Source organism: Amphibalanus amphitrite, unplaced genomic scaffold (assembly GCF_019059575.1).
Source record: "Amphibalanus amphitrite isolate SeventyFive unplaced genomic scaffold, NRLGWU_Aamphi_draft 000729F_arrow, whole genome shotgun sequence".
NCBI classification, from domain to species: Eukaryota; Metazoa; Arthropoda; class Thecostraca; order Balanomorpha; family Balanidae; genus Amphibalanus; species Amphibalanus amphitrite.
In genome coordinates, this window is record NW_024882223.1 from 326,480 (window position 1) to 352,384 (window position 25,905).

The following is a 25,905-nucleotide window of genomic DNA, read 5'->3' on the forward strand; positions in this document are numbered from 1 at the left end:
GAAAGCCAAGCGTCTTTAAGTAGGGGAGCAAGACAAACAGTGAAAAGGTTCTTATAATGTCCCTGCTTCCTAGAAGCAATCAGCTACGCAACGCACCCAAAATCGACGTGACAGAGCATACCATGGTTTGCTTCCTTGCCGAATACTGGTTCCGTTCAGCTAGGCTTCGCTGCAATAAATTCAAAGTTACTCGCAAAGTAAGATATCGTTTTCAATCTGTTAAAATATATTATCGTACTATCACGCAATAACAATGCCACTGGTCGAGATAATTACATTTCCACAGGGCTTGGCCAAACAGTAACCACTTTTAAAAGACTGACCGCATGAGGACACACCACACGGTACGATTAAAAACGCTGCTGTGTGCCGTTGATAACACGGAGAACGCGACAAACAGCGTCAAAATCAATAATACCGCGTGGGATCGACCGTACTCACAAGGCGGCAGCGGGCATAGCTCAACACTGGCACAGGGAAATACTGGCGGAGATACGGCACGCATTATTGCACACGGTTGTATCAAAACTGGCTGGGCCATGGCACAATTTGTTAACATTGCACTGCACACGTATCAAAGGTGATTGCACGCTACGGACCACAACACACGCAAAATGACCTTTTCGCTGTGATCCAAATGAAAATAAGATTGTGAGAAAAAATACTTGACATGAAAAAATGCAAAATCCAACACCATCCAACAGATCCACAATGCGTTAATAGTTCGATGGTGGGGAACTAAGATACTTCTCCGATGTACCTTCGCGGCTGATCATGTAGACAAATACTACATAGTTTGTCACACAAAAACGTACATAAGCAGTAAGCACATAACAACCCACCTTTAAACGACATCCGCCATAGATAATTCAGTAAACATTCTGCTATACCGCATACACGTATACAATCTACAGTTAGTGATTTAAACCCCTAATCATTCAACGATTACTAGAGTGTTGGCAAGTGGCAAGTGCCAATTATAATAAACATGTTTGCAAAGCGCTGTAAAATACAAACGCGCACATGGAAGGAAGATCAGATCTGAGCACAGCTTACATGAAGGCACTGGTATCAATGGCCGTCTTATGACTCTATTACATAGGACAATATCCTCATCTTCCCCCACAGAAACTACTAATTATGCAGAGAAAGCCTAGACATGATCTGACTAAAGCCCCTAAACACATTCCCGAAACATCAGCTACACCCATAGTTCGTTATAGGTTTCTATACCGAGTTCGATATAAAGAGGTAAATAATGTCGTGCATATTGCATACAATGTGAACAGCCGACGTGCTACGCATTTTCGATTCGTCGTTTCAGATTTCAGCAAGTGGCAGTTTGAGTCTTGCATCCAACGGCTTGTATTTAAAGTTTTTACTTCGAAATCGTCATGTTCTGACTACTGGCATAAATGAACTCCCAGCACATGTCTATAAGGAAGCATACCACCCCTGGACGCCTTCCTTATGACTCAGGACTCACTCAAGCCGCCCCACACGGACTCCCAACACGGACCCCAGCCCCTCTACCGGGACTTCAGGCGCCCTACACAGACTCCTGTACCTCTAGACAGACTCCTGAGCCAGCTGGTAGTCGTGCAGGCTGCCGCGCTCCAGGAACGTCTGGAGTCTCTCCTGGGCCGGCTCCTGCTCCTCACCCGCCTCCTTGGGGTCGTCAGGAGAGCCGAAACCGCCGCCGCCGGGAGTCAACAGACGGAACGTGTCCTGGGAGAGAGACGGGTGGTAAGAGGGGAAGGAGGGAAGAAGGAAATGAGGGAGAAAAGAAAGAGAGAAAGAAAGAAATAAAAAAAGAAAAAAAGAAAAAAGAAAGAAAAAAAGAACGAAGGAAAGAAAGAATAAAAAAGGAAGAAATAAAACAAGACAATCAACAGACGGATACACAAAGAGTGACAGAGAGCAATGTGTTTTCAGACTCATAAATGCTTATGGAAAATTCTGAGCACCGGTCAGTAAAACAGCAAAAGGTCATCGTTCGGCGTTCCACAAGAAAACTCCTTCTCCCACAAAGCTCCCACAAGACTCCCGTAAAGCCTCCGTAAACCACCGAGCCGCACCCCGCGCAGGACCCTGTCGATGACCTTTGACCCGGTGACGGACTGACCCTTGACCCTGGCCGATCACTGGCGCCTCGAACAAAGCCCTGGCAAGGGGGGGGGGGGCGGCTGCAAGGGTACGGACTCGAATCACTCCGGGATGTTTACTGAGCCGGGTACGGGCCCATCGGCCGTCCGTGTGTCGGCTGAACCGGCTGGGGTTGAAGAAGATACGCCAGAAAATACGGGGGGGGGGAGGCAAAACATGCAACATAGGAGAAAAGCAGCAACACAAGGCATATGCGGTAATACTGCAGCTCAGGGCGATGCTGTACTATGCAGAACATATAACCACATTCTCAGCCGTAGCAAAGAATAACTTGCCCTGATAAAAACAGATCCCGTTATCCCAAATCCGTTATCGGGTAAAGGTAAAAAAAAAAAAAAAAACAGAACGCTGTTCGGTCCTCTCATTTCTGAAGCTTGAAAGTTCATTGCTGGCGTTCATTGGCCTCTCATTAGTGAGCCGCACAGAATAAGCGAATGCGACAAATGAGAAACCGAAAATCGCCAGCAATCTGGCGGCTTGCTGAAAATAAAACCGATCGAACACGCCAGGGATAAACAAAGCTGTTTTTCCGCACAGCTATGGGCTCCGGTTTGGTAACAAATAAACCGGCTGGCTCAACACCGGCAAACCTGCTGGCTAACCGACCAAATCATCATCAAAACCGGCTGGTGTCATCCACCAACGGAGACTGCAAACTGACCACGGCTCCAGCTTTATAGTTGTCTAAGGTCAGAGAGTACAAAAGCATCCATCAAAATAACCCACATCCAACTCCAGAAAATAGCCATCCACTCCGTGCCATTCCTCGGTAACTCTCGCCGTCTTATAAAACATCTCTGATGATAAACTAGCCTGCACCACGTCACCACAGCCACCAATGCCCTACCCACACCGGCTGAGAGCACGCTCAGGCCGCGGGCGCCGCTCTCAGGCCCGGCAGACGCCTTACGTAAGCGGCACATCTCTACGAGGAATGGCGTGCGAAGCATTCCATAGCCGGCCCACTGTGCTATAAACAGTGCGCCAGTCGGGATGGGATTCGCAGTATAGCAGATGGTGGGATGAGACGGGCTAGGGCGGGCTGAGGGTAGAGCAGGCTGGGGTAGGGCGGGCTGGGATAGGGCAGGTTGGGATAGGGCAGGCTGGGATGGGGCAGGCTGGGATAGGGCAGGTTGGGATAGGGCAGGCTGGGATAGGGCAGGTTGGGATAGGGCAGGCTGGGATAGGGCAGGCTGGGATAGGGCAGGCTGGGATAGGGCAGGCAGTGGGTAGGGGCTGGCAATGGGGATGGACACGAGCCCAAAACGTCAGCAATTTTAACTTTTACCTCACCGTGACGCCATCGGTGATCTCAAGGCAAACAAACTTGTCTGTTGTAATCGACACCTGTTTTTACTGAGGCTTTGAAACCGTTTGCAATGGAAAAGCAGACGAATAAATTCAGAAAATGGAGGAAGGGGAGCCCAATTAAGAGGTCCCTCTCAAGTCAGCCGCCTTATGGACAACACGCCAGGTGCGAGCCAAGGCGTAGCAAAGGGGAACAGATTCATAACCAAACCATTGGATCTAGCCTAACATCCCTTTTCACTACTGGAAAGGAAGTACCCCGGCTGACCCGGTCACAGACAAGCTATGAACTCAAGACTGCAATCATCTACTCTAGGTAACACTCACGCCAGTCTGGACGTCCACGGAGGTTTTGGCGCCGAGGTCTACCGTCCGGCCGTCCGCGTGAAGCAGCAGATTCTGTCCTCTGCGACCAGCACCGCCGCCTGGGGCAGTAGGGGCAGTGATAATATAACAGTCAGATGGTATAACCGAGGTCCACCGTCCGGCCGTCCGCGTGAAGCAGCAGGTTCTGTCCCCTCCTGCCGGGACCACCGCCTGTGGGGGGTGTGGGGACAGTGATGGTACAGCAGCGATAGTACAGTAGTGATAGTACAACACTCGCAGTGATAACTGATAGCACATGGAACATCTGATACAATATCTGATACATATCACATCTAACCGTTTCCACCGTTTCGCCTGTAGGGGTAGCGCAAGACAGCCGTGGCAAATGATACGGTACGGTGAGGTGTTACCCTGATCAACGACGATACTGGAGGGACGGGGGGGGGGGGGACAGGGCTCACAGCATAGGAAGACAGAGACCGATATCATGGGAGAGATAGACAGAAACCAAGAATGAGCAGGGCACGAAAAAAGCAACAACAAAAAGCAGGAGAGGGGGCTGACACGTACCTTTGAGGCCGTACGGCTGGAAGACCCGCCGCTCTGTCAGTATGGACAGTGTCAGCGGCTTTCGGAAGAGCAGCTCCCGAACGACGCCGTCGCCGCCCCTGTGAGGACATAGGGAGGTCAGAAGGGTCAGAGGAAGGTCAGGGATCAGATGGGGCAGCCGTCGTAGCTTATGGTTCAGTTATAGTTAACGTCGCAAGGCTGTCAAAATAGCATGGTAACGAATAGCATGGTAACGAATATCTTGGTAAATAACACTAATGAGGAATGGTTATGGATGTAAAATAACAAACAAAAGTGATGATCAATATTAGATCTCAGACTCGCCACCCGGTCAGGTATGGGCGACATCAAATATCATAGATAAAATGCAAACAATGCCTGACGATGATTCTTCCAATGAAGCGTCATGAATAATCCACGTTTTCCATCCCTCTTTGTTGATCCACTATCTCTTTCCCACCTGTGCCGTCCGTTTCCGCCCGTGCCGGGGTTCAGTGAGAACTTTTGGACCACCACCGGGTAGCGCGCCTCGATTATCTCCGGGTCCGTGATGCGCGTGTTGGTCATGTGACTGTGCACACCGCTGCGGCCATGCCACGTGGGACCCTGTGACAAATGGCACGTGACATACCAGTCAGTGGGAAGTATTTAGGATATGCGACGTCATGCTGGTAAAAATATTGGTGAAATGATGAAATTAAAAATGGATACAGCACTGCAAGGATGCTTTTAATAAACATTTGTTCGGGCTCACGACTCATTTTGGCTTCCAAAGAAAGCTATTGTTATGCATTCACATTTGAAGGTTTTCATCAAAATTTCCATTGAATTTATCATGCAGACATAAAAACATTAGGCTAAATTCCGAACATCTGAGACTCACTTGACAGCACATGCAAATTCTCGACCCCTGAACCCGGCCGGTCCTCCTTCTACCGTTTCCCTTCCTGTTCCCTCTCCCACCCTCTCTTCTATATAATTTCCCCGTTTCCCTCCCACTCACCGCTCCGGCGCCCCCTGCCACCGTCTCGTAGTACCCGAACTCTCCGTCGCCAAACGTCACATTGTTCATACACCCCTGGCTAGCGGCGCAGGCTCCGAACGCGCCCAGAACCACGTCCACGACCCGCTGGGAGGTGAGCACGTTACCGCCCACCACAGCGGCGGTATCTGAGGGATCCAGCAGGGATCCGGACGGGATCCGGATACGGATCGGCGCCAGACAGCCCTGTGGGGGGGGGGGGGACGAGGGGGTAATGAAAGGCGGTGTGGTTAGATTTGTTAGACATACCAGCGCCATAGCTTTACCAAATCAAGTCAAAATACGAGGGAGAATTACACATAGTTTTGAGCCTTGAGAGATGAAAATCCAATAGCTATCACACTTATAGATGTTCCAGTCTTTTATTTCAAACAGTAGTCCGCCTCCTTGTCCGCACAGGGCTGTTTCACGGTAGCTCGCTGTGCGCAGCGGTGTATTGGGTTTCCATGGGAACATCAACAAACTCAGACTCTCGCAGCGCTGGAGCGTCGAGCCGAATTCGTCTCAAACGCCGCACAATACAGCAGCGCAGCGCAGCGACGGGCCGTGAAATAGGGCTCAGATTTCGTCCAGTCAATGCTGGAGGGCATTGCCGTTGTAATTCAGCATGCAGCCCTCCCTAACTCCGGAAATACCTGGTTGAGCGGTACATCGTGTCCGACCATACAGCGCAAACAGTAGATGACGGCAGACAGGGTGATGGCCCGCGGCGCGTTACAGTTGCCGTACACCTCGTAACCGGTGCCGCTGGGGAGACAAAACACGGCGCGTTAGACATAACACACACATCTCGTAACGGGTGCCGTTGGGGAGATGAAACCAGAGCGTTAGCCAATTTGGAGACAAAACCGACGCGTCGTAAGCGGCGCTGGGGGACAGAACTGGTGCGTCATTAGCTCCACTGGAAAGACAAATATGGCGCGATACCGGAAGAAGCATCTTAGTCGAAAAAAGACACGCCGAGTGTCTCTATCACTGAACTGACGATCGACGCACTAATTCGCCACTCAATACTTTGTCGAGAAGAAAAGAAAGCTCTGATACTCAAAGCCACGCCGAGTATCAGCCCATCGATAATACAAAACTTCTCAAAACGAACCGTTCAACGACAACCCTCAACCCAACCATCCCTAGAGTGCTCTCGCATCTCCCCTTCAACTGACCTGAAGTCGAACACAGCCGACCCCTCCTGCTCATCAATTTGCACCTCCAGTCGTATGACACTCCCCCCATCCATCCTGTCTTCCCAGAGCAGCCGCGCTGCGCCGGACCGGCGGCGCGCCTCTGCACCGATCTGTCGCAGCATTCCCCGCACGGCCAGCTCCGCGGCGTGCTGAATGTGGGCCATGTACGCCTGGACCACCGGGAGCGTGTACTGGTCGATCAGCTCGCCGACCAGACTGATACCCTGCCGGCGAGAGAGGGAGGGAGTACTGGTCGATCAGCTCACCGACCAGGCTGATACCCTGTGGAGGGAGGGAGGGAGGTCAGAGAGAGAGAGAGAGGGAGGGAGTACTGGTCGATCAGCTCACCGACCAGACTGATACCCTGCCGCAGAAAAAGGGAGGTCAGGGAGAGAGTGAGGGAGGTCAGGGAGAGAGTGAGGGAGGTCAGGGAGAGAGTGAGGGAGGTCAGGGAGAGAGTGAGGGAGGTCAGGGAGAGAGAGAGAGGGAGGGAGATCATGGAGAGAGGGAGGGAGTACTGGTCGATCAGCTCGCCGACCAGACTGATACCCTGTAGAGAGAGAGAGGGAGGGACAGGGAGGTCAGGGAGAGAGGGAGGGTGTACTGGTCGATCAGCTCACCGACCAGACTGATACCCTGTGGGAAGAGGGAGGGAGGTCAGGGAGAGAGATAGGGAGGTCAGGGAGAGAGGGAGGGAGTACTGGTCGATCAACTCACCGACCGAACTGACACCCTGCGGGGAAAGCGAGAGAATGCGAGATGACGCGAGGAAAGCGAGATAGGTGATTACATGTCGTTACTATTAAAAAAGCATGTCAATCACATCGAATCATGTTGGCTGTCGATCAATAGGATCAACAAACACTCAAATAGGTTTTACCTATTTCATAAAAACCTAGCAATAGTAAGTCCTCACTAGATATCGTCTTAAGTTTTAACGCCCCAGGCGAGCAGCAGAGGTCATCAAGCATCCCTCTCCTCCAAATCACATCCCTTTTTCATTCTTCGATGTATGCTACCCTACTACTCGTAAACATCTCGTTCTCCCACATACCCTCACTCCTGCAGCCCGGCGCTACCTTTTGGTTTGCTGCCACCTGTGCGCGCAGGTCGCTCAGGTTATCTCTGAGGTTCCTGGTTCCCGAGCTGCCCGGAATCTTCCCAGGAGCCATCAGCGCCTCTGTCAGCTCCTGCTCCTGAAAGACGCCCTCGGAGACGAGCTTGAACGACTTGAAGCAGGCGCCCTCCTGGAGGAGCGAGGTCGAGTGTGGCGGCATGGATCCCGGAGTGATGCCGCCAATGTCAGCGTGGTGGCCGCGCGACGCCACGAAAAACACCGGAGACGACGAGTCGCTGCCGGAGGAGGGGAAGGGGGGGGGGTGTTAGGGGACGCCACGATACGAAACAACACAGATGGGGAGGGAGGGGCAGTCCCGGACATTGCCACTGCAAGACAGGACGGGAGAGAATGTTATAGCACGAACCATGGACGCCGAATGACTGGCTACAAGAAGCTGTAAGAAGATAGAATTGAAGAATTTGTCTATGCATGAACCTGACCTAGACGGCCTCAGCAACACCAATATATCACAGATTCGGGAGTCTTTTCACGTCTAATGACGAATACAAGGAAATGTGGTTCGGAGATCCGAGAGGGTATCTCAGAATATCTTACACTTCATAGCGCGAGTACATATGATTCTCACGCATCAAAGATCCCCCCAAGAAGGTACAGGTCTCGCGGGTTTTAGCGGTAGGTTTTGCACCTAGAAAATTTAGTGTACGGCCCTCCAGCAAAAGAGTGGTTGGTTAGCCTATGTGCTTTTGGTGTAATAACTTTAAATGGCAGAGACACTCCTGTAAAATGACTCAATAGAAATGAGAAGAGGGTTCGTGCACACATTTCGGCAGTGGTTTTCAACAGCCATTAGATGTATTCATCAATGCAGATCGATTGTTATGATGTTGGCAACCAACCACTAAATACCTGGAGGGCCGTACTTCAGGCTATATCTTCGTCGTCTTAAGCTTTTAAGTGTTGAAGATGCGATCGACTTGTTGGTTCACAAGCCGGCCATGATCGTGTAAAATGACTTCATCGTAGATCGATTAGTTTCTGAGATATAATCGGAAATGTTTAAGTGCAAAACCTACCGCTTAATCTCGCGAGAGCCGTAGTACGCATTTGGCTGAGCTTTTGAGGCTTATTGAAAGCTCGACATGTGAGTGCACAGACCCGCCACTCACCGGTAGAACACGGGCGTGATGACGGTCAGATCAGGCAGGTATGATATAACAGTGGTACGCCACTCACCGGTAGAACACGGGCGTGATGACGGTCAGATCGGGCAGGTATGGTATAACAGTGGTACGCCACTCACCGGTAGAACACGGGCGTGATGACGGTCAGATCGGGCAGGTGTGGTATAACAGTGGTACCTACGCCACTCACCGGTAGAACACGGGCGTGATAACGGTGAGGTCGGGCAGGTATGGTATAACAGTGGTACGCCACTCACCGGTAGAACACGGGCGTGATGACGGTCAGGTCGGGCAGGTATGGTATAACAGTGGTACGCCACTCACCGGTAGAACACGGGCGTGATGACGGTCAGGTCGGGCAGGTATGGTATAACAGTGGTACGCCACTCACCGGTAGAACACGGGCGTGATGACGGTCAGGTCGGGCAGGTGCGATCCGCCCGCCGCCGGGTGGTTGGAGAGAAGTACGTCACCCGGACGGATGTCGGATCCCAGCGCGCGCATCTGGGGATAGAGTGGAGACCGGGCGACCGGTTGTTATTGATTTGACTTTGATCACGGAGAGAGGCATCACGTGATTGTCAGAATCTATTAGAGGCCGAATCAATCGATGAGTCCCACTGTAACTACTGCGGTACCTATAAAATGGATTCATCAATCAAGCCTTTAATACAATACAGTCAACCAGTCCCCAGCGCCAGCAAGAGTTGATTACCGACTATAAAAGTCAAAACACATAATGATCGATCACCAAGGCGGGATGAAGAGACAGTAAGTGCTCACATCAGCATCACATCAGTACCACATATCAGTACGAGGTCGTACCTGGTACCAGTAGGAGGTCATACCTGGTACTGGACGGCCTCCTGCATGGCGCCCAGGTGGACGGAGATGTGCGGTGGCCGGTGACTAAACTGTTACCTGGTGCCTGGTACACTCGGGGGCAGATTGACGTTCCACCACTCCCTACACATCGGGCTCCCATGGCTCAGCACTGGCTGCTGCTAATGGCAGCACTGGCAGCACTGGCACTGGCAGGCAGTGCTGAGCAGTGCTGAGGGCAGGCAACACTGGCAGCAGCCAGTGCTGAGCCATGGGAGCCCGAAGGGTAATGAGTGGTGGAACAACAATCTGCCCCCGAGTATACCATTACGAGGATTTACCTGGTAATAGTATGCCGTACCTGGTACTGGACAGCCTCCTGCATGGCGCCCAGGTGGACGGGGATGTGCAGCGACCAGCCGTTACCTGGTACCATTACGAGGATGTACCTGGTAATAGTATGCCCTACCTGGTACTGGGCAGCCTCCTGCATGGCGCCCAGGTGGACGGGGATGTGCAGCGACCAGCCGTTACCTGGTATTAGTACAAGGGTGTACCTGGTAATAGTATGCCGTACCTGGTACCGGTACGAGGCTGTACCTGGTAATAGTATGCCGTACCTGGTACTGGACGGCCTCCTGCATGGCGCCCAGGTGGACGGGGATGTGCAGCGACCAGCCGTTACCTGGTATTAGTACGAGGGTGTACCTGGTAATAGTATGCCGTACCTGGTACCGGTACGAGGCTGTACCTGGTATTAGTATGCCGTACCTGGTACTGGACGGCCTCCTGCATGGCGCCCAGGTGGACGGGGATGTGCGGCGACCAGCCGTTACCTGGTACCAGTACGAGGGTGTACCTGGTAGTAGCATGCCGTACCTGGTACTGGACGGCCTCCTGCATGGCGCCCAGGTGGACGGGGATGTGCGGCGACCAGCCGTTACCTGGTATTAGTACGAGGCTGTACCTGGTACTGGACGGCCTCCTGCATGGCGCCCAGGTGGACGGGGATGTGCGGCGACCAGTCGTTACCTGGTATTAGTACGAGGGTGTACCTGGTACTGGACGGCCTCCTGCATGGCGCCCAGGTGGACGGGGATGTGTCATGGCGACCAGCCGTTACCTGGTATTAGTACGAGGCTGTACCTGGTACTGGACGGCCTCCTGCATGGCGCCCAGGTGGACGGGGATGTGCGGCGACCAGTCGTTACCTGGTATTAGTACGAGGGTGTACCTGGTACTGGACGGCCTCCTGCATGGCGCCCAGGTGCACGGGGATGTGCGGCGCGTTGGAGACCAGACCGCCGTCCGGACCGAACAGCGCGCACGAAAAGTCCAGACGCTCCTTGATGTTGGTCGATATCGAGGTACGCTGCAGAATCCTGCGAGCGCGCACAACAGCGACTTGTAAACACAGAGAGGGGTTTCATTGCGGGATAACAGTGTCAATGATACCACATGCGAGTGGGGCATTGAATTGTAAAATATGATCACTACGCGACGTAGTGAGTTTCGTCAATTTTCAGAAAGTATCTGTTAAATAAGGTGGGTTTGGTTTGAAGACAAATTGGGCAAAATGTGACTTTTAACTTATGCCGCTATCAGCATTACTTTGAGGAAGGGGCGCACAGTTAGGAAATTCGGTCCAAGCAGCGATATGCTGCTATAACAAAGCCTCAGACTCACCTCCCCATCTGCTCCGCCAGACTCATGAACCGGTGTCCGAAGATGCTCAGCTGTATCGAGTCGAGCTCGGGACCGATTTTCGGCGGCGCCCCCGAACCCACCCGGATTCTGACGTCACCCCGCGACGTAATGGTCGCCGTGCAGTCTGATTGGACGGAGAATGACGTCAGATAGTGCGAAAATGGTGACAAGCAAACGATCATACAGACATGGAATACGAGCCGGCTGTCGCTTCAGTTCACTGTATGCGTCTTTAACACACAAGTAAAGCTGAAGTCTAAGAGCAACAAATAATAAGGCAATTCAAAGCAATGATCACAATTCACGCATAGAGCCTTAAGTGGTATTTCGACAAGGACAAGTTTTATACCACGAATCCACTGAATCAAATTGGCTGAAAGCTGATGCAAAAGCAGTAATTTAAGCAAATCGTCTGGTGATAAACACATGTTGGATCATTGTCGTTTAAGGTACGGGATGTGAAAATCACCGACTGTCCGTCTAATAAGCTGCGTATTTATCGCATGGACTGCCGGTTTTCACTGACCTGGCTCCACCAGTATGGTGCTCAGAGAGTCCATAATGATGGCGGGACCGGCAATCTCCTGTCCCGCCCCCAGCTCCGAGAGCAGGTACACTTGTACCGTGCGGTACCCGCCCACAAAGTACACCTTGGTCTCCTGGCAACAGCACAACAAAGGTACACTTGGAAGTTGTACCGTGCGGTACCCGCCCACAAAGTACACCCTGGTCTCCTGGCAACAGCAACCACACGTAGTAAGTTTATCACCATTGATGCAATTCTAAGAAGCGAGAAAAAAGGAGCGAGCAAATAAAGAATATCAATATTCTTTTATAGGTAGGAACGTTTATCAATCAATACGAAACATGTAAGTGCTACAAATACTCAATTTGAAAGAAGGTTATGGACTACAGCCAAATCAAACTCCAGATCCAAGTTCTTATTATCCGGAAGATCCAGTTTACCACCCAGTACCCACCCACACTCCCTACGCCCCCTCCCCTGACAACCCCAAATCCTAACGGACCAAAACCAACCGTTTTTGGAGAGGGCGGAGCCTGTGCCGGTGGCAGTGTGACGTCATCGTCCACGGAGGCCAGGCCCCGCCCCCGCACTCTGACGTCATCCACGACCACGTCCCGGTCGCTGATCACGAACCCAAACTCCTTGCGGTACCTGGGTGGAATGGAAGGGGAGGGGAGGTAAATAAGGGACATATGAAAACTAAATGAGCGAGAGGAGCGAAAAGATAGTAGCAGGAAAAAGGGAAGACAACTTCCATGCAATTCATTCAGCTGCTAGGGCTACGCAATGTTTAAACGTCGAGAAAATAAAGTCGGAAAGGTCTAGCATGAATATTGCATTGGACATTTGACATGGAAAGACATGATATTACCAGGTGATAGGAGCAAATTGCAGCGCGGCAAGCTGATTCAGCATCTGACTGGCAAAGTAACCAAACGTATGTGCTCAATTCAGCCACTTGCAGAAAAAATCGTGTGAGTAGCTGAGTTTCTCCCGATGAAATAAACGGGACACCATGCAAAAATACTAAGAAACAGCGCCGCTGGTCGTCAAATACCTTCGAAGGAACGCCTCCATGAAGTCTCCGTGGGTTGGAGAGGGAGCGTCCGTCCCGGCTTCAGAGGGCTGGATCATCAGAGCACAGTCGGTCTTGTCGTATCGCATGTGCAGGTGTACCTCGGTCACAATCTGAGGGAAAAATGGGGGAACGGGGAGGTCAGCGAAGAAAAGGGTGGTAGCAGTTCCGTCGGGATAAAGCAGGGGGAGGGGGGGGGGCTGTATTCCGATCCAGTATACACAGGTCGTGACAGGTAGGTGACAGGACAGGGCAAAAATTATTCCACAATCCACAGCATGACCACACTTTCTCCGTTCAACAAAATGAAAAAGAACTGGATGCATGTGAAAAGTAAATTTCGTTTTGCCGATTAGTACCGGAATCCAGATTGATTTTTCCACAACATGGCCCATTGCCTACGAAGACTGGGAACGAAGACAAAGAAGATGAACAAAGAAGGGGAATGATTGATATACCTTGTCGTCAGTGAAGCCCTGTTGTCGCAGTTTCTCGCGACACACCTCTGACAGAGCCACCAGTCGCTCGTCAAAGTACGCGAAATTATCTGAAACAAAACCACCCAATCAGCATGACGTGGATGGCATTTGGACGTGGTGACAGGACAGGATACATTTCAACCGAGTTTCAAAATCTTTGCATTGGAGCGAACGCAGGCTATAATATGTAAACATTAGTGGGTTCGGGTTGGTCAGTCATGGTGGAACATACGGCAACAAACAGGCTCGGCTCGCTCAGCGGCCGCCGCCGGACTCATTTCGGATTGTCTTCATCGGCAAAAAAAAACTTACATAATAAGGGTTTATCGGTATTTTATTTGTTGAAAGCTCCACGCATCTTGAAACGTTGATGTTCGAAACTAGCCTAAAATCATTCTACCGATCAATCAAAGACGCTCCTCGTCAAGCCGTCCTTCCCTCCCGCCCTCCCTGCGCGCAACAAAGCCACATGCACTTCTTTTTCATCCTCCCTCGTTCGTCGGCGCACACCACGTAAATAAATAACCAGCGGCGCCGACGCCGGCGGGCAAATGCAGTAGCCGCCCATACCGCGCGCCACGCCCCTCGCCGACGATACACAACATACGGCGGGCGGCGCGGCGCCGGCAAAAACGACCCCAACGCGGCGCGTGTTGAGCCGCGCCCGGCCGCGCCGCAGCCGCCGACGAGTGGTTGTCGGCCACCAGCCGCCCATACCGGCCGGCCGCGCCAGCTGACTGCGCCGGCCGCCGTCAGCTGGCCGAGACCACCGGGTTATGGGTGGCTGGTGGCCGACAACCACTCGTCGGCGAAAATCGGTACATCCGCACCAGATTACGAGGGAGGGAGCTCGCTCGGATCGGCGCGGACCGGGCACGGATGTTTTCGGGATTTTCTGCCGAAGTCGGAAAAAATCAACTAACTGATCAATAAGGCTGGCTGCGAAGCTGTTTCCAAACATCTTATTTTCCATACTGATAGATTATTATTTATATTTTTCTTTGTCGCACTTTTTTATTTTCGCAGTAAAATAGCACCGCCACCGAGCCGGAGCCGGGCTGCTGCCGCCCGCCGGCGTTCAGCCGGTCCCGGGTTCAAAGCCTGGCGAGTCCGCGAATGCCGAATACGACGACGATAATTGTTTATTAGCTGCGTACCTTGACCATCTATCAAGTCAGAAGAAGAAAGTCAACTCAAAGACTAAGCAAAAATTAAAAAAGCAAAGCTCAATAATAATATCCGTCGATTATTCAGCTGCACGCTCCATTCTTCGCAGCTACTTTCGTTTGCTCTTCAGCGATCCATTCATCCCGCCCTCATTCGCTCCTTCTTGCGCCCTCACATATCTTCCCTGCGCCCCCTCCATGCCCCCTCCCCCCAGCACGACCCTCTCCCCAGCGGTCGCACCTGGTCCGTAGAGTAGTCCGCACGGCTCCTGGGCCTCGTGCACCACGTCGGCCAGAGCCATACCGAACGCTGACAGGATACCGGCGTATCTGGGAAACGGGCACGGGTAATGTCATCTGCACCTACAGCAGCTGTGACGGAGCAGTTCGCTAACAACTTTTTTCCAGCCCAAACAAATTATCGGCCACGGGTCGTGCAATGCTTGATGAGTCCCAATGAAAAAAAAAAAACTCAAGGAACCGAAACAGTTGGCAAGAAATATTCTTCGAAAACAGATTATCTGGGCAATATTGAGGCCACTTACAGCATAACTCAGTGCTACTGTAACGTGCACCATCCCAACTCGTCTATCACATAAATTCATCCGCCATCTGAAGTCCTCACCTGTGCACAAACACGGTGCCCATGCCGAGCGCGCGAGCTATTGCGCATGCGTGCTGACCTCCTGCGCCGCCGAAACAGGCCAGCGCGTGCTGAGAGGTGTCGTGGCCGCGGGCCTACAGCAGGGCAGGGCGGGTGAAAAGGCGGGGCTAGCGGTAAGTTGTGGAGGACGCCTTAATCGTGAGAAGTGGTGGGCCGGATTGCTGGGGAGAAAGGTAGATAACACTTGTGTACTTAAATAACACTGTTTGCCCGTAGGTTACCGGGCCCAAATACAAGGATTTGTGGCGGTTCGAAAGCAGCAAAAACCAAGTATCGAGTACCCGTAGGTTTACACAAGCTTTACAAGACAATTTTTCGCTATTGCGGTAAAAATAAAGCGGAAAAAATGAAGAGGTGAATGAATGGGTGAATAAATGAATGGGTGAATAAATGAATGGGTGAATAAATTGAATGAATGGCTTAATGGGCGAATGAATGAATGAATGGGTACCCACACATTGACTCATCTGACTTGGTGAATAAACAAACGAATGAATGAATCAATGAATGAATGAATGAATGAGTGGGCGAATGATTGGATAAGTGACTGAAATGGATGGATTTACGACTGAACGAATGTGTGGGTAGGTGAGTAAGTGGAAAATCAATGAATGAATGAATGAATGAATGAACGAACGGGCTCAGAATGGATGAAACGAAATACTGATTTACACTGACATGGAACTGCCATTACGATAAAGACTACACCAGCACTTCACTTGCGCGAGGCTGAGCCACCCCACCTGACTGAGACTTCACATGGGTGAGTTTCACCCTGAGTGACTGCCATCCCTCACCTGAGTGAGACTGCGGATGGGCCGGCACATGGTCTCGTTGGCCACCCTGATGAAGCCCATGGCGACCTCCTCGACTGACATCGGCTCCGACACCGCGTCACCCTTCTGCGACTGCAGGAACTTGTTCACCTGACGACACACAACCCAAGACAAGTTGTGACTACACTTCAAACGGCTATCCAAGCGCCATGCCACAACGAAGGACAAATTGCGTGTAAATGCGCATAATAACCCGTGTTACTTTTTTGTACGTCTACATTGTTTTGAATAGCTTGTAGACAACAGGCCGAGTAGCAGTTACTGCAAACCGCTCGTCAGTCGGTAGCATAGCTGCCAGGTTATATGCAATCTGAATGCATTACAGTCCTACCAGTTGAGCTGTTAATACTTATATTCCTATGGTAAATTGGATCCAAGTAGCTATGCTACAGCTCCCATCATTCAAACACCGCGTGTCTTACATCGTTGGTGAGGTTCTGCATCTGGGTGTAGGCGGCGGCACTGTCCAGCGGCTGGTCCTCGTTCGGCCCGAATATCCTCGGGAAAAAGTCGGGCAGCAGACGGCCCAGCACCAGGTTGGCGTCGGTGACGGTTAGCGGGCCGCCCTTCTTGTAGCACACAGGACCTGGAGACAGCAGAGAGGGGTTTTCAGATATTCGGGTCTGGGGGCAGAGAATTCTTAGTAGACAGGGCCTGGAAAGTGGAGATATTATTCTTCAGGTCGGCATGAAAAGAAGGCAGAGCAGACCAGACCAGGGCCGAAGAGAGAAGAGAGATGACTGAGATGGCGATAACGCGGTGGCATGTTAGCAATGAGACATGGTGGCCACCAATATGTGAATGGACTGCTTCTCAGAGAGAGAGCTGAATGTGTCCGAATTCAGAATTGGCACCGGCCGAGCCGCCGACTCGGGTCCACAGCACAGGGAGGCGAATATGTGTACAGACTAGGAGGCGAATATGTGCGGTACAGAGGGGTACCGTGCGGTCAGGTGAGTGGTAATCCATACCTGGGTGCGCGCCGGCCGACTCTGGCCCCACGGTACAGTACAGGGAGGTGTGGGGTATTACATATACTACGTATTCCGTACCTGGGTGGGCGCCGGCCGACTCTGGTCCACGGTACAGTACAGGGAGGTGTGGGGTATACATATACTACGTATTCCATACCTGGGTGCGCGCCGGCCGACTCTGGTCCCACGGTACAGTACAGGGAGGTGTGGGGTATACATATACTACGTAATCCGTACCTGGGTGCGCGCCGGCCGACTCTGGCCCGCGGTACAGTACAGGGAGGTGTGGGGTATACATATACTACGTATTCCATACCTGGGTGCGCGCCGGCCGACTCTGGTCCCACGGTACAGTACAGGGAGGTGTGGGGTATACATATACTACGTAATCCGTACCTGGGTGCGCGCCGGCCGACTCTGGCCCGCGGTACAGTACAGGGAGGTGTGGGGTATACATATACTACGTATTCCATACCTGGGTGCGCGCCGGCCGACTCTGGCCCGCGGTACAGTACAGGGAGGTGTGGGGTATACATATACTACGTATTCCATACCTGGGTGCGCGCCGGCCGACTCTGGCCCCACGGTACAGTACAGGGAGGTGTGGGGTATACATATACTACGTATTCCATACCTGGGTGCGCGCCGGCCGACTCTGGCCCGCGGTACAGTACAGGGAGGTGTGGGGTATACATACATACGAGTATATTACGTATTCCATACCTGGGTGGGCGCCGGCCGACTCTGGTCCCACGGCGAACAGCCCGTCTCGGAAGGCGAGGACCGAGCCGCCGCCAGCCGCCACCGTGTTCACGTCCAGCTGGGGGGACAGGTCAGGTCAGGTCAGGTCAGGTGTGCAGTACAAAGCCACCAAGCCGCCGCCGGCAGCTACCGTGTTCACGTCCAGCTGAGGGTCAGGTCAGGTCACAGGTCAGGTCAGAGGTCAGGTCAGGTCATGGGTAGATTAAGGTCAGGTGAGGTCATGGGCTGTCTGGTCAGGTCAGATTTGGAATAAAGTCGTGACCTTAGAAACATAAAGCTGAACAACGCATAATGACTACACAATATTTACTTCACAACACGCTTGAGCAATGACAACCACCAGAAAAAAAAACATACACTATCCCCCACACCAGCTCACCGAAACAAGCAATCCCTCAACTTTCACCAAATAAAAACCACCCAAACCATTCCTCCTGGCCGGCCTCGTCCCACCTGGGGCGCCTGGATGACCACGCCGGCGGTGGTCGACTCGAAGACGTGCTCGAAGGCGCCGTCGAAGCGGCTGACGTCGGTACTGGTGCCGCCCATGTCGAAGCCGATGACGGCCAGCTGTGTCTCTCGCCGGTGCGTGGTCTGGGCGTACCCGACCACGCCGCCGGCCGGGCCCGACAGGATGGCGCGCGAGCCGTTAAAACTGGCGGGAGAAAACAGCGAGCACGTGGAGTCGGTAAACTGGAGTGAGGAACTGGGGAATCTAATTTTACTTAGCTTACATAATACATAAAACAGTGAGCTTACTAAGCTTTACGACCAATATGATGTAACCCCATGCAGGACTGGCGGTAAGCAGAGTCAAAGTGCATCAAAACCGGTCTTTAAAAGTCCATGGGCGTCAGGCCGTTATGTGAGCCGGTGTTTACGATCCAGTCCATGGGCGTCAGTCTGTTGTGAATCGGTCTTTACCTGTCCATGGGCGTCAGGCAGCCGGTCTTTACCCGTACATGGGTGTCAGCCCTCAGTCTGTGAAGTCGTTTTTACCTGTCCATGGGCGTCAGGCCGCCGTATGATCCGGTCTTTACTTGTCCGTGGGCGTCAGGTATGAGTCTGTGTTTACCTGTCTATGGGCGTCTTTACCTGTCCATGGGCGTCAGGCCGCCGTCGCTCTGCATAAACAGCACATTGACGCCGCGCAGCTCGTCCCGGAAGCCAGAGCTGAAACTCTGCGCGGCAGCCAACACAAATAAAACGGCATCAGGCGACAGAATATAGGTACCGAGGCGTAGAGAGGCAGAGGCGAGAGAATATGGGGTGCAGATGAAAAGTTTCAGTCTTTATGTGATTCAGGCAACATTGATCGGTTTCATTAGCAGATCAAATGAGATACAATCCACGATACCCTACTACCGAGAGGAAGGAGCAAGCGCAGAAAAGGTGTGAGAGCATTTATAGGGGCCGTATGATTATGCAATAATAGTCTTTAAGGCGAAGGAGGCCATGCATTTGTACGCATTCACATGACCATCCTGAGAAAATGGCTGACTCCTGGTGCAGTGCTGAAAAATAGTGGTGCATTCGGATTTCGGAATAAGCCGCCAAACGCAACGTCCCTCCTGTCGCATGGCGTTTTCGCACGTACCGTGAGATAAAATCCAAATCCGTGCGATCGAAGACGACCTTAAGCCGTGCACATGACTGTTATTGTGGTGTAATTCTGAGCCCGATCGTTGTTCTATAAATATATCGTCCCTTACATACCTACCAGTATCGCCGGTTTTACGCCAGCGGAACCCCCACGTAGACACAATGGCACCCAGTACCGCCGCTATAGCACCCACCCTCAGGTAAATTAACACCCACCCTCAGGCAGTACCGCCGTTATAACACCCACCTTCAGGTAGTGTTTGATGCACGGCGTCAGATAGGCGTCAGCGGCTGCCGTGAACCCGCGCGGCACCAGCCGGGCCATCGACATCACCTCGGAGGAGAGACTGACGTGGGTGAACCCGAGCCGCGCCGCCAGACCGCCCACCAACTGCTCGTGGTCGGGGTAACTGGGGGACACAGACACACATAGTGTCAGGGAATCTGGCGGGAGATACGGACGGATAATCATACGGCCGTACTCGAAAAACACTTCAAAAATATTACATTGAGATCTTAAAACACACAAGAAAAGGTACATGTTTAGAAAAGGTACAAAAAAGGTACAAGCGCAAGAGTAGAAGTTCAAAACAGCAGGTGCGAGAAACACAGACACAAAACTACGAACTCTTACATGTACGAGACACGAGTACCCAGAGGTACGGGTACTTACGAGTACGAGTACTTAGAGGTATGAGTACTCACAGGTACGAAAATTCACAGGTAGAAGCATTCACAGATACGAGTTACTCCCAATCACAAGTTACTCACAGGTAGGAGTACTAAGTACTCACAGTCACCAGTACTCACAGGTAGGAGTGTACTCACAGTTACGAGTACTCCCAGTCACAAGTAACTCACAGGTAGGAATGCATAAGCACCACGGCCAGGCTGGTGATGCCTCTGTCCAGCAGGGCCTGCAGCTGGGGCTCTAGCGCGCTGAGGTCCGGACGGCGCACCACCAGCAGCTCCTGACCTGAAAGGGGTACGGTAAAACGGTCAGCGGAGGTCGGGACGCCGCACCACCAGCAGCTCCTGGCCTGGCGGGAGTACGGTAAGACGGTCAGCGGAGGCCGGGACGGCGCACCACCAGCAGCTCCTGGCCTGGCGGGAGTACGGTTTGACAGGGCGGTGAGAAAGGGACGGTTAGTGGGCAGTGGCGAATCGTTGCAGACGCCGGTTGCAGTGGTACGGTTTCTTAGACTATCTATTGAAATGGGACATGTATATATCGACATAATTTAGACAGAGATGCAGAAGCGTTTCGTGAAAAATGCATTGCCATTACGAGAAGAGTAAAGACATGCCGAAAAGAAGCCCCCTCCCCCCCCCCCCCCGGTCGCTGACCTGACCGCGCTGTCACCCGCTCGTAGTCGTGCTTCATCTGACATCTCGGCGAGGCCAGGAAGAGGCGCTCGTCCACCTCCACCACGTCACGGTAGAGTACGTCCGGACACGATACAGACTGTCGGAGGAAGGGTAGAACATAGTAGAACACAGAAGAGCACGTCCGGAGGCGGACACGACACCAACTGGAGAAAGAAATACGGTAGAACATGGTAGAACACAGTAGAGCACGACCGGACACGACACTGACTGTCCGAGGAGGAGTAGAACATGGTAGAAGACAGAAAAGTACGCCCGGACACGACACTGACTGCCGGAAGAAAGGTAGAATACGATAGAGCACAGCAGAACAGGGGAAGGGCACAGTAAATACAGTAGAGCACGTCCGGACACGACACCGACTAGAGAAAGGAACACGGTAGAACTGACTCGGCAGGGCACAGTAAAACAGCGGCGGTAGAGTACGTTCGGGCACGACACAGACTGTCGGAGGAACGGCAGAACACGGCGGATCAGCGACCAGACTGCTGTCTTGCGGCTTGTTAATGCTCCAATTCGGTTTTACTCAAGAGAAGACAAACTCCAAACCAACATAGTAACGAGCCATGGCCTTTACCAGATCCGAGTGACTTACCAGGTCGAATATTTTGGGCCGCGCCTGGTTGCCGATGTGCAGCACGTCCCTGAACCCCGCTGTGATCAGCAGGGCCATCTCCGCGCCCTTCTTCTCCAGCAGGGCGTTAGTGGCCACCGTAGTTCCCATCCGGATCCACGAGATGGCACTGGTGTCGATCGGCTCACCGGCCGGGAACGGGCGGCCCGTCTCCTGAGAAAGTGAGAGGACGGCAGGTAAATGCAGTGAATGTCTGACAGACTATTAATGATGGATGGGGTGGGTGTTTTATGAGAGAGTGCAGTCTCCATCTCAGTCACACAGTCTCATGCCTACTTTGTGTCTGCTGGAGAGCATAAAAATGCATTTATCGGCTCAATTCATGAATAATATCAACAGTTTATCAAATCCCGCTTTGTAAGTAAATATAATTTCCTCACGCTCTCATTGACTCGTTCATTGACAAATTAACTCATTTACTGACACAATCACTAATTCATTGACTCATCCATTTATTAATCTGTTATCTCTCATTCATGAATGGTCACGATTTGTTCATTCATTCATTCATTCATTCATTCATTCATTCATTCATTCATTCATTCATTCATTCATTCATCCACCCTATTCCTACTAATCCTGGATAATCAGGGTCATTTATTCATGTTCCAACACCCACCTGTTCCAGTATCCGCCGGATCCCCTCGGTGGGCGCGTCCGGATACCGGTCCGGATCCGAGGAGAGCAGTTTCAGGGTCCGCACCCGACCGCCCGGACACCGGGCGTAGATATCGGTGAATGTACCACCGCGGTCAATCGAGAACTCAAACTTGGTGCCCATGGTTTTAACGCCGTAGATGGTTCAGTCTCTGTAAAAAAGGTCCAAAGCGTCAATGATGAAGAATCATAGCTACAAACGCGGGATCGGACCAGAAACTCAATGTGAAATAGCCAGTGTTCGTGGAGGGCAGTGTAGTATAATATTTGTTAACGCATATTTCGCTATTTGTCATATACGCTTCAAAGTTTGTTTACTGGGGATTTAGGGTGCGCCGACCACTAAGGCCATTTTGCGCCCGTATATACGCTTCAAAGACATGCATCTCTAGTCTGTACCAGTGTAACAGTGAACGAACGATTGAAAACAAGAAGACGAAACTATAACACAAAATTCCAATACCTTGGCCTCGCCGGGGATCCAAACACTACCTTGACCGTTTTTCCCAAACACCTCCTAATGCGCCTCAGCTAACACTGCCTACAACTCCTCGTAAACTCTCGAAACAGCTGACTCACGCCACACCAGCCGGGCGGTGACGCGCACAGTGACGGCCAGAGACGGGTCACCGGGCGGCCAGCGTTTGTTTGCGTTAATTTCGACATTAGGGTAGGCAGGCGCGCCGCGAGGATCGATACCAGGGAGGGCCAGTTAAAACACGAGTCGCGTGCCCACGGGCGTGTATAGGAAGGGGTTATTGACTTGACCTCGACGTAGGAATTTTCATCGCAGACGAAACGAAAACAGTATCCTGACGGGACGACCAACTCGACCTACCAGAACGGCGTGCCGCCAACAAAAACCACCGGGACAACGCTAACTAAATCCAACAGATTACGGAACAGCCTGACGCCCGTAGGGCTGGGACGTTACTGTAGCCTTATTTGGGACGAGGGAGTGATGGGTGGGACGGGGGCTAGGTAGGATAGAAAGAGGTCGAAGGGGACAGGGGGCACATCGGATGGGACGAGGGACCCACCGGATGGGATGGGGACAGACGGGATGAGATCATGGGATAAGGGACATACGAGATGGGACGGGGGACGGACGGTATATCCCGCCGGATGAGGGTCGAGAGAGATGGGGACAGGGGACCATTGGATGGGATGGAATGGGACGGGGCTGGCCGAGGAGGGGGCATCCCCGATAACCGGCGGGCCACTAATCAAAGACCAGCCGTCTTGAGCAGAACTGCATGCGCTCGGAAAATGGTCTGATGAACTGAACACCTGCTTGTAATGATTCTGTTCCTATGTTTCTAAAAAATTAAGCAGAATTCTCGAACAGAGAAGGTCATGTCCACACTGAACAATAAAAGTTGCATGGGCAGTTGGCCAAAACCACACTATGCAAATGAAACCTAGATAATTGGGTATTATAGTAGAGCAGACGTCACACGAAGGTTTTCTACCGAAGAGAGGCGCTATAACCGGAGGTGCTTCTTTCTAACAAAACCTAAACAAACCTAACCTAACCTACAGCCTACAAATCCTACAACCTACAAACCTGGCTACAACCTACAAAACTACAACATACAACTTACAAAACTACAACGTACAACCTAAAAACCAACAAACCTACCCTACAACCTACCAACCTACAGCGTCTCCCTGTTGGAAAACCTTCGACGTCTTGACGTCTCCTCTACTAATGCCGATAATTGCGCCAATTAGCATGAACACAGCAGAGTAGTGCAGCGATGCTACGGTGGCTTGATCACCATTAGTAAGATCAGAGACACACTTCCCAAAACAACTGTACTTCATCTCGTGCGCTCACTGGTCTTCCCGCATGTGACATATTGTTTACCGGCCTGGGCACCGCCTACCAAACGCGAACGTCTGCGCATGGAAAAAGTGATCAACCACGCCGCTCGAGTTGTAACCCGAAAGCGTAAATTTGACCATATCTCACAGGCGAAACGTGAGCTCGGCTGGCTGTCATTCGAGCGCACGATTGACTACAGGGACTGTATTCTGGTGCACGCCATGCTACATGAAGCAAACGCGCCAGTCCACCTAAAAAGCCTAGTCTCGATGCGAGCCGACGTGTCAGAGCGTACTCGTAGCACTAGGGCGACCGCCGCCGATCTTCTCCATGTGCCGCGCGCCCGACTGGAAAGAACGCGTATGGCGACGCCCGTCCGCTCACTGACTGCATGGAACGATCTTGACAAAGGGATGCACAACTGCGGCAGCGTCTGTACTTTTAAGAAACGAGTCAAGAGTTTTTATCTCAGCAAACAGTAGAATGTCTTTTTAGAATGTCTTTGATCCAGTGTTGTATGACGAAGTTAGTAGTGACTGTATTGTACTGTATAATATGCACTGTGTTTTCATGTAATTTGACGGCAGCCCTGCATTGTATGACGCTGTGGAATAACCAGCCAATTGTATATTGGAATCCACAAAGATCTGCTAAATAAATAAATAAATAAACACACAGCAGTTACAAACCAGTCCCAAAAATTGCTTGACAGACACTGACACTCAAACCAGGAGCTCTCACCACCAGGACACAAAAACTGCCAACAAGATTCAGCCAGTGCAAGAGCAATCCACCGGTGCGCGGTGCGGTGCAGATCAACTGGTGCGGTGCAGATTTTAAGTGGAGTGTTGCGCGCGGGGTGTGTGCCCTCAAAGGTAGGAATTGCGCCTATGGAGAGTTGTCTGGTAGATCGCTCTATCAACTGAGCTACTGGAAAGGCATAAGGCAGGACAGGGTAGATATTGCACAGTAAACATGCCGACGTCGGGCCGAGCCTCGGCCCGACTTCGGCCCTAAGTCGGTTCAACCTTGGTCCGACATCGGCTGGACGTCGGGTACGCCCGCATGTACCGACGTCCAGCCGAAGTCCAGCCGACGTCGAGCCGACGTCGGGCCGAGGTCGTTTTTACCGAGGTTGACGAGATCGTTTGTCGTTGGACCGACGGGGCCGACGTCGGCATATTTACTGGGACAACGCGCCAAAAATATCAACCGGCGGTGGGATTCGACCCCCACTCGCCGACGTCGGCATGTTTACTGGGACAACGCGCCAAAAGTATCAACCGGCGATGGGATTCGAAACCTTGTCATTTGAACGCGACGCTAGTGCGCTAACCACTACACCACGCAGCCAGATGGCGAAATCAGTTTGTTTTGTTGGGTTATGCCCTTTCGGTCTGACAAGACCATTTCAGAGCCGGAAGGATGATAAGATGGAGACATTGCCCAGTAAACATGCCGACGTCGGCCGACGTCGGGGTGACGTCGGCAACTCGGCATCGACATGCCGACGTCGGCCCGACGTCGGTCCAACCTCGGCACGACGTCGGCTGGATGTCGGATATGCCCGCATGTTCCGACGTCCAGCCGAGGTCCAGCCGACGTCGGGCCGACGTCGGACCGAGATCAATTGCTGAGGTCCAGCCGACGTCGGACCGACATCGGCCGCTGTTTTGACCGTTAAAATAATATAAAATACACGTTTCATGTTTCATAAAGAGCTTCTGTATTCAAAATATCCTCAGGAAACTCAAATCTTCCTCCACGGCGCAACTGGACGGGAAACTTTATCCCATTTGGGATTGCCCGTAAGCTGAGCTCGCCCGTAGCCGGGTGCGGTGAGTGCTTGGGGGCTGCTCGGCCTATCCTTTGGTCAAGCTCAGCCCCGGCAACTCACCAGGGCCAGGCCAGTTCATATAGAAAGGCCA

General features: G+C 52.2%; 1 protein-coding gene across 2 annotated transcripts in view; it reads right to left on the reverse strand.

Annotated features, from left to right (window-relative positions):
• Nucleotides 1–205: 205 nt before the first annotated feature.
• The window catches only part of LOC122365297 (5-oxoprolinase-like), a 32,754-nt gene continuing 7,054 nt past the window's right edge, over nucleotides 206–25,905 (reverse strand). Inside the window, exons 1-28 of one of the 2 annotated variants that reach the window (XM_043336409.1) lie at nucleotides 22,613–22,745; nucleotides 22,112–22,301; nucleotides 21,454–21,645; nucleotides 20,820–20,937; nucleotides 20,334–20,448; nucleotides 19,720–19,882; nucleotides 18,966–19,051; nucleotides 18,324–18,525; nucleotides 17,832–17,928; nucleotides 16,557–16,720; nucleotides 16,096–16,224; nucleotides 15,260–15,372; nucleotides 14,876–14,964; nucleotides 13,448–13,536; nucleotides 12,972–13,102; nucleotides 12,427–12,565; nucleotides 11,915–12,047; nucleotides 11,368–11,512; nucleotides 10,916–11,063; nucleotides 9,251–9,363; nucleotides 7,677–7,950; nucleotides 6,577–6,821; nucleotides 6,049–6,160; nucleotides 5,375–5,599; nucleotides 4,832–4,977; nucleotides 4,372–4,469; nucleotides 3,802–3,899; nucleotides 206–1,728 (exon numbers count right to left, since the gene is read on the reverse strand). In XM_043336409.1, coding sequence (XP_043192344.1) covers nucleotides 1,570–1,728; nucleotides 3,802–3,899; nucleotides 4,372–4,469; nucleotides 4,832–4,977; nucleotides 5,375–5,599; nucleotides 6,049–6,160; nucleotides 6,577–6,821; nucleotides 7,677–7,950; nucleotides 9,251–9,363; nucleotides 10,916–11,063; nucleotides 11,368–11,512; nucleotides 11,915–12,047; nucleotides 12,427–12,565; nucleotides 12,972–13,102; nucleotides 13,448–13,536; nucleotides 14,876–14,964; nucleotides 15,260–15,372; nucleotides 16,096–16,224; nucleotides 16,557–16,720; nucleotides 17,832–17,928; nucleotides 18,324–18,525; nucleotides 18,966–19,051; nucleotides 19,720–19,882; nucleotides 20,334–20,448; nucleotides 20,820–20,937; nucleotides 21,454–21,645; nucleotides 22,112–22,273 — 3,885 coding nt within the window. In that variant the 5' untranslated portion in view covers nucleotides 22,274–22,301; nucleotides 22,613–22,745 and the 3' untranslated portion in view covers nucleotides 206–1,569. Of the gene's footprint in view, nucleotides 1,729–3,801; nucleotides 3,900–4,371; nucleotides 4,470–4,831; nucleotides 4,978–5,374; nucleotides 5,600–6,048; nucleotides 6,161–6,576; nucleotides 6,822–7,676; nucleotides 7,951–9,250; nucleotides 9,364–10,915; nucleotides 11,064–11,367; nucleotides 11,513–11,914; nucleotides 12,048–12,426; nucleotides 12,566–12,971; nucleotides 13,103–13,447; nucleotides 13,537–14,875; nucleotides 14,965–15,259; nucleotides 15,373–16,095; nucleotides 16,225–16,556; nucleotides 16,721–17,831; nucleotides 17,929–18,323; nucleotides 18,526–18,965; nucleotides 19,052–19,719; nucleotides 19,883–20,333; nucleotides 20,449–20,819; nucleotides 20,938–21,453; nucleotides 21,646–22,111; nucleotides 22,302–22,612; nucleotides 22,746–25,905 lie in introns of those variants that run through there. The other variant, XM_043336407.1, reaches the window with a different exon arrangement.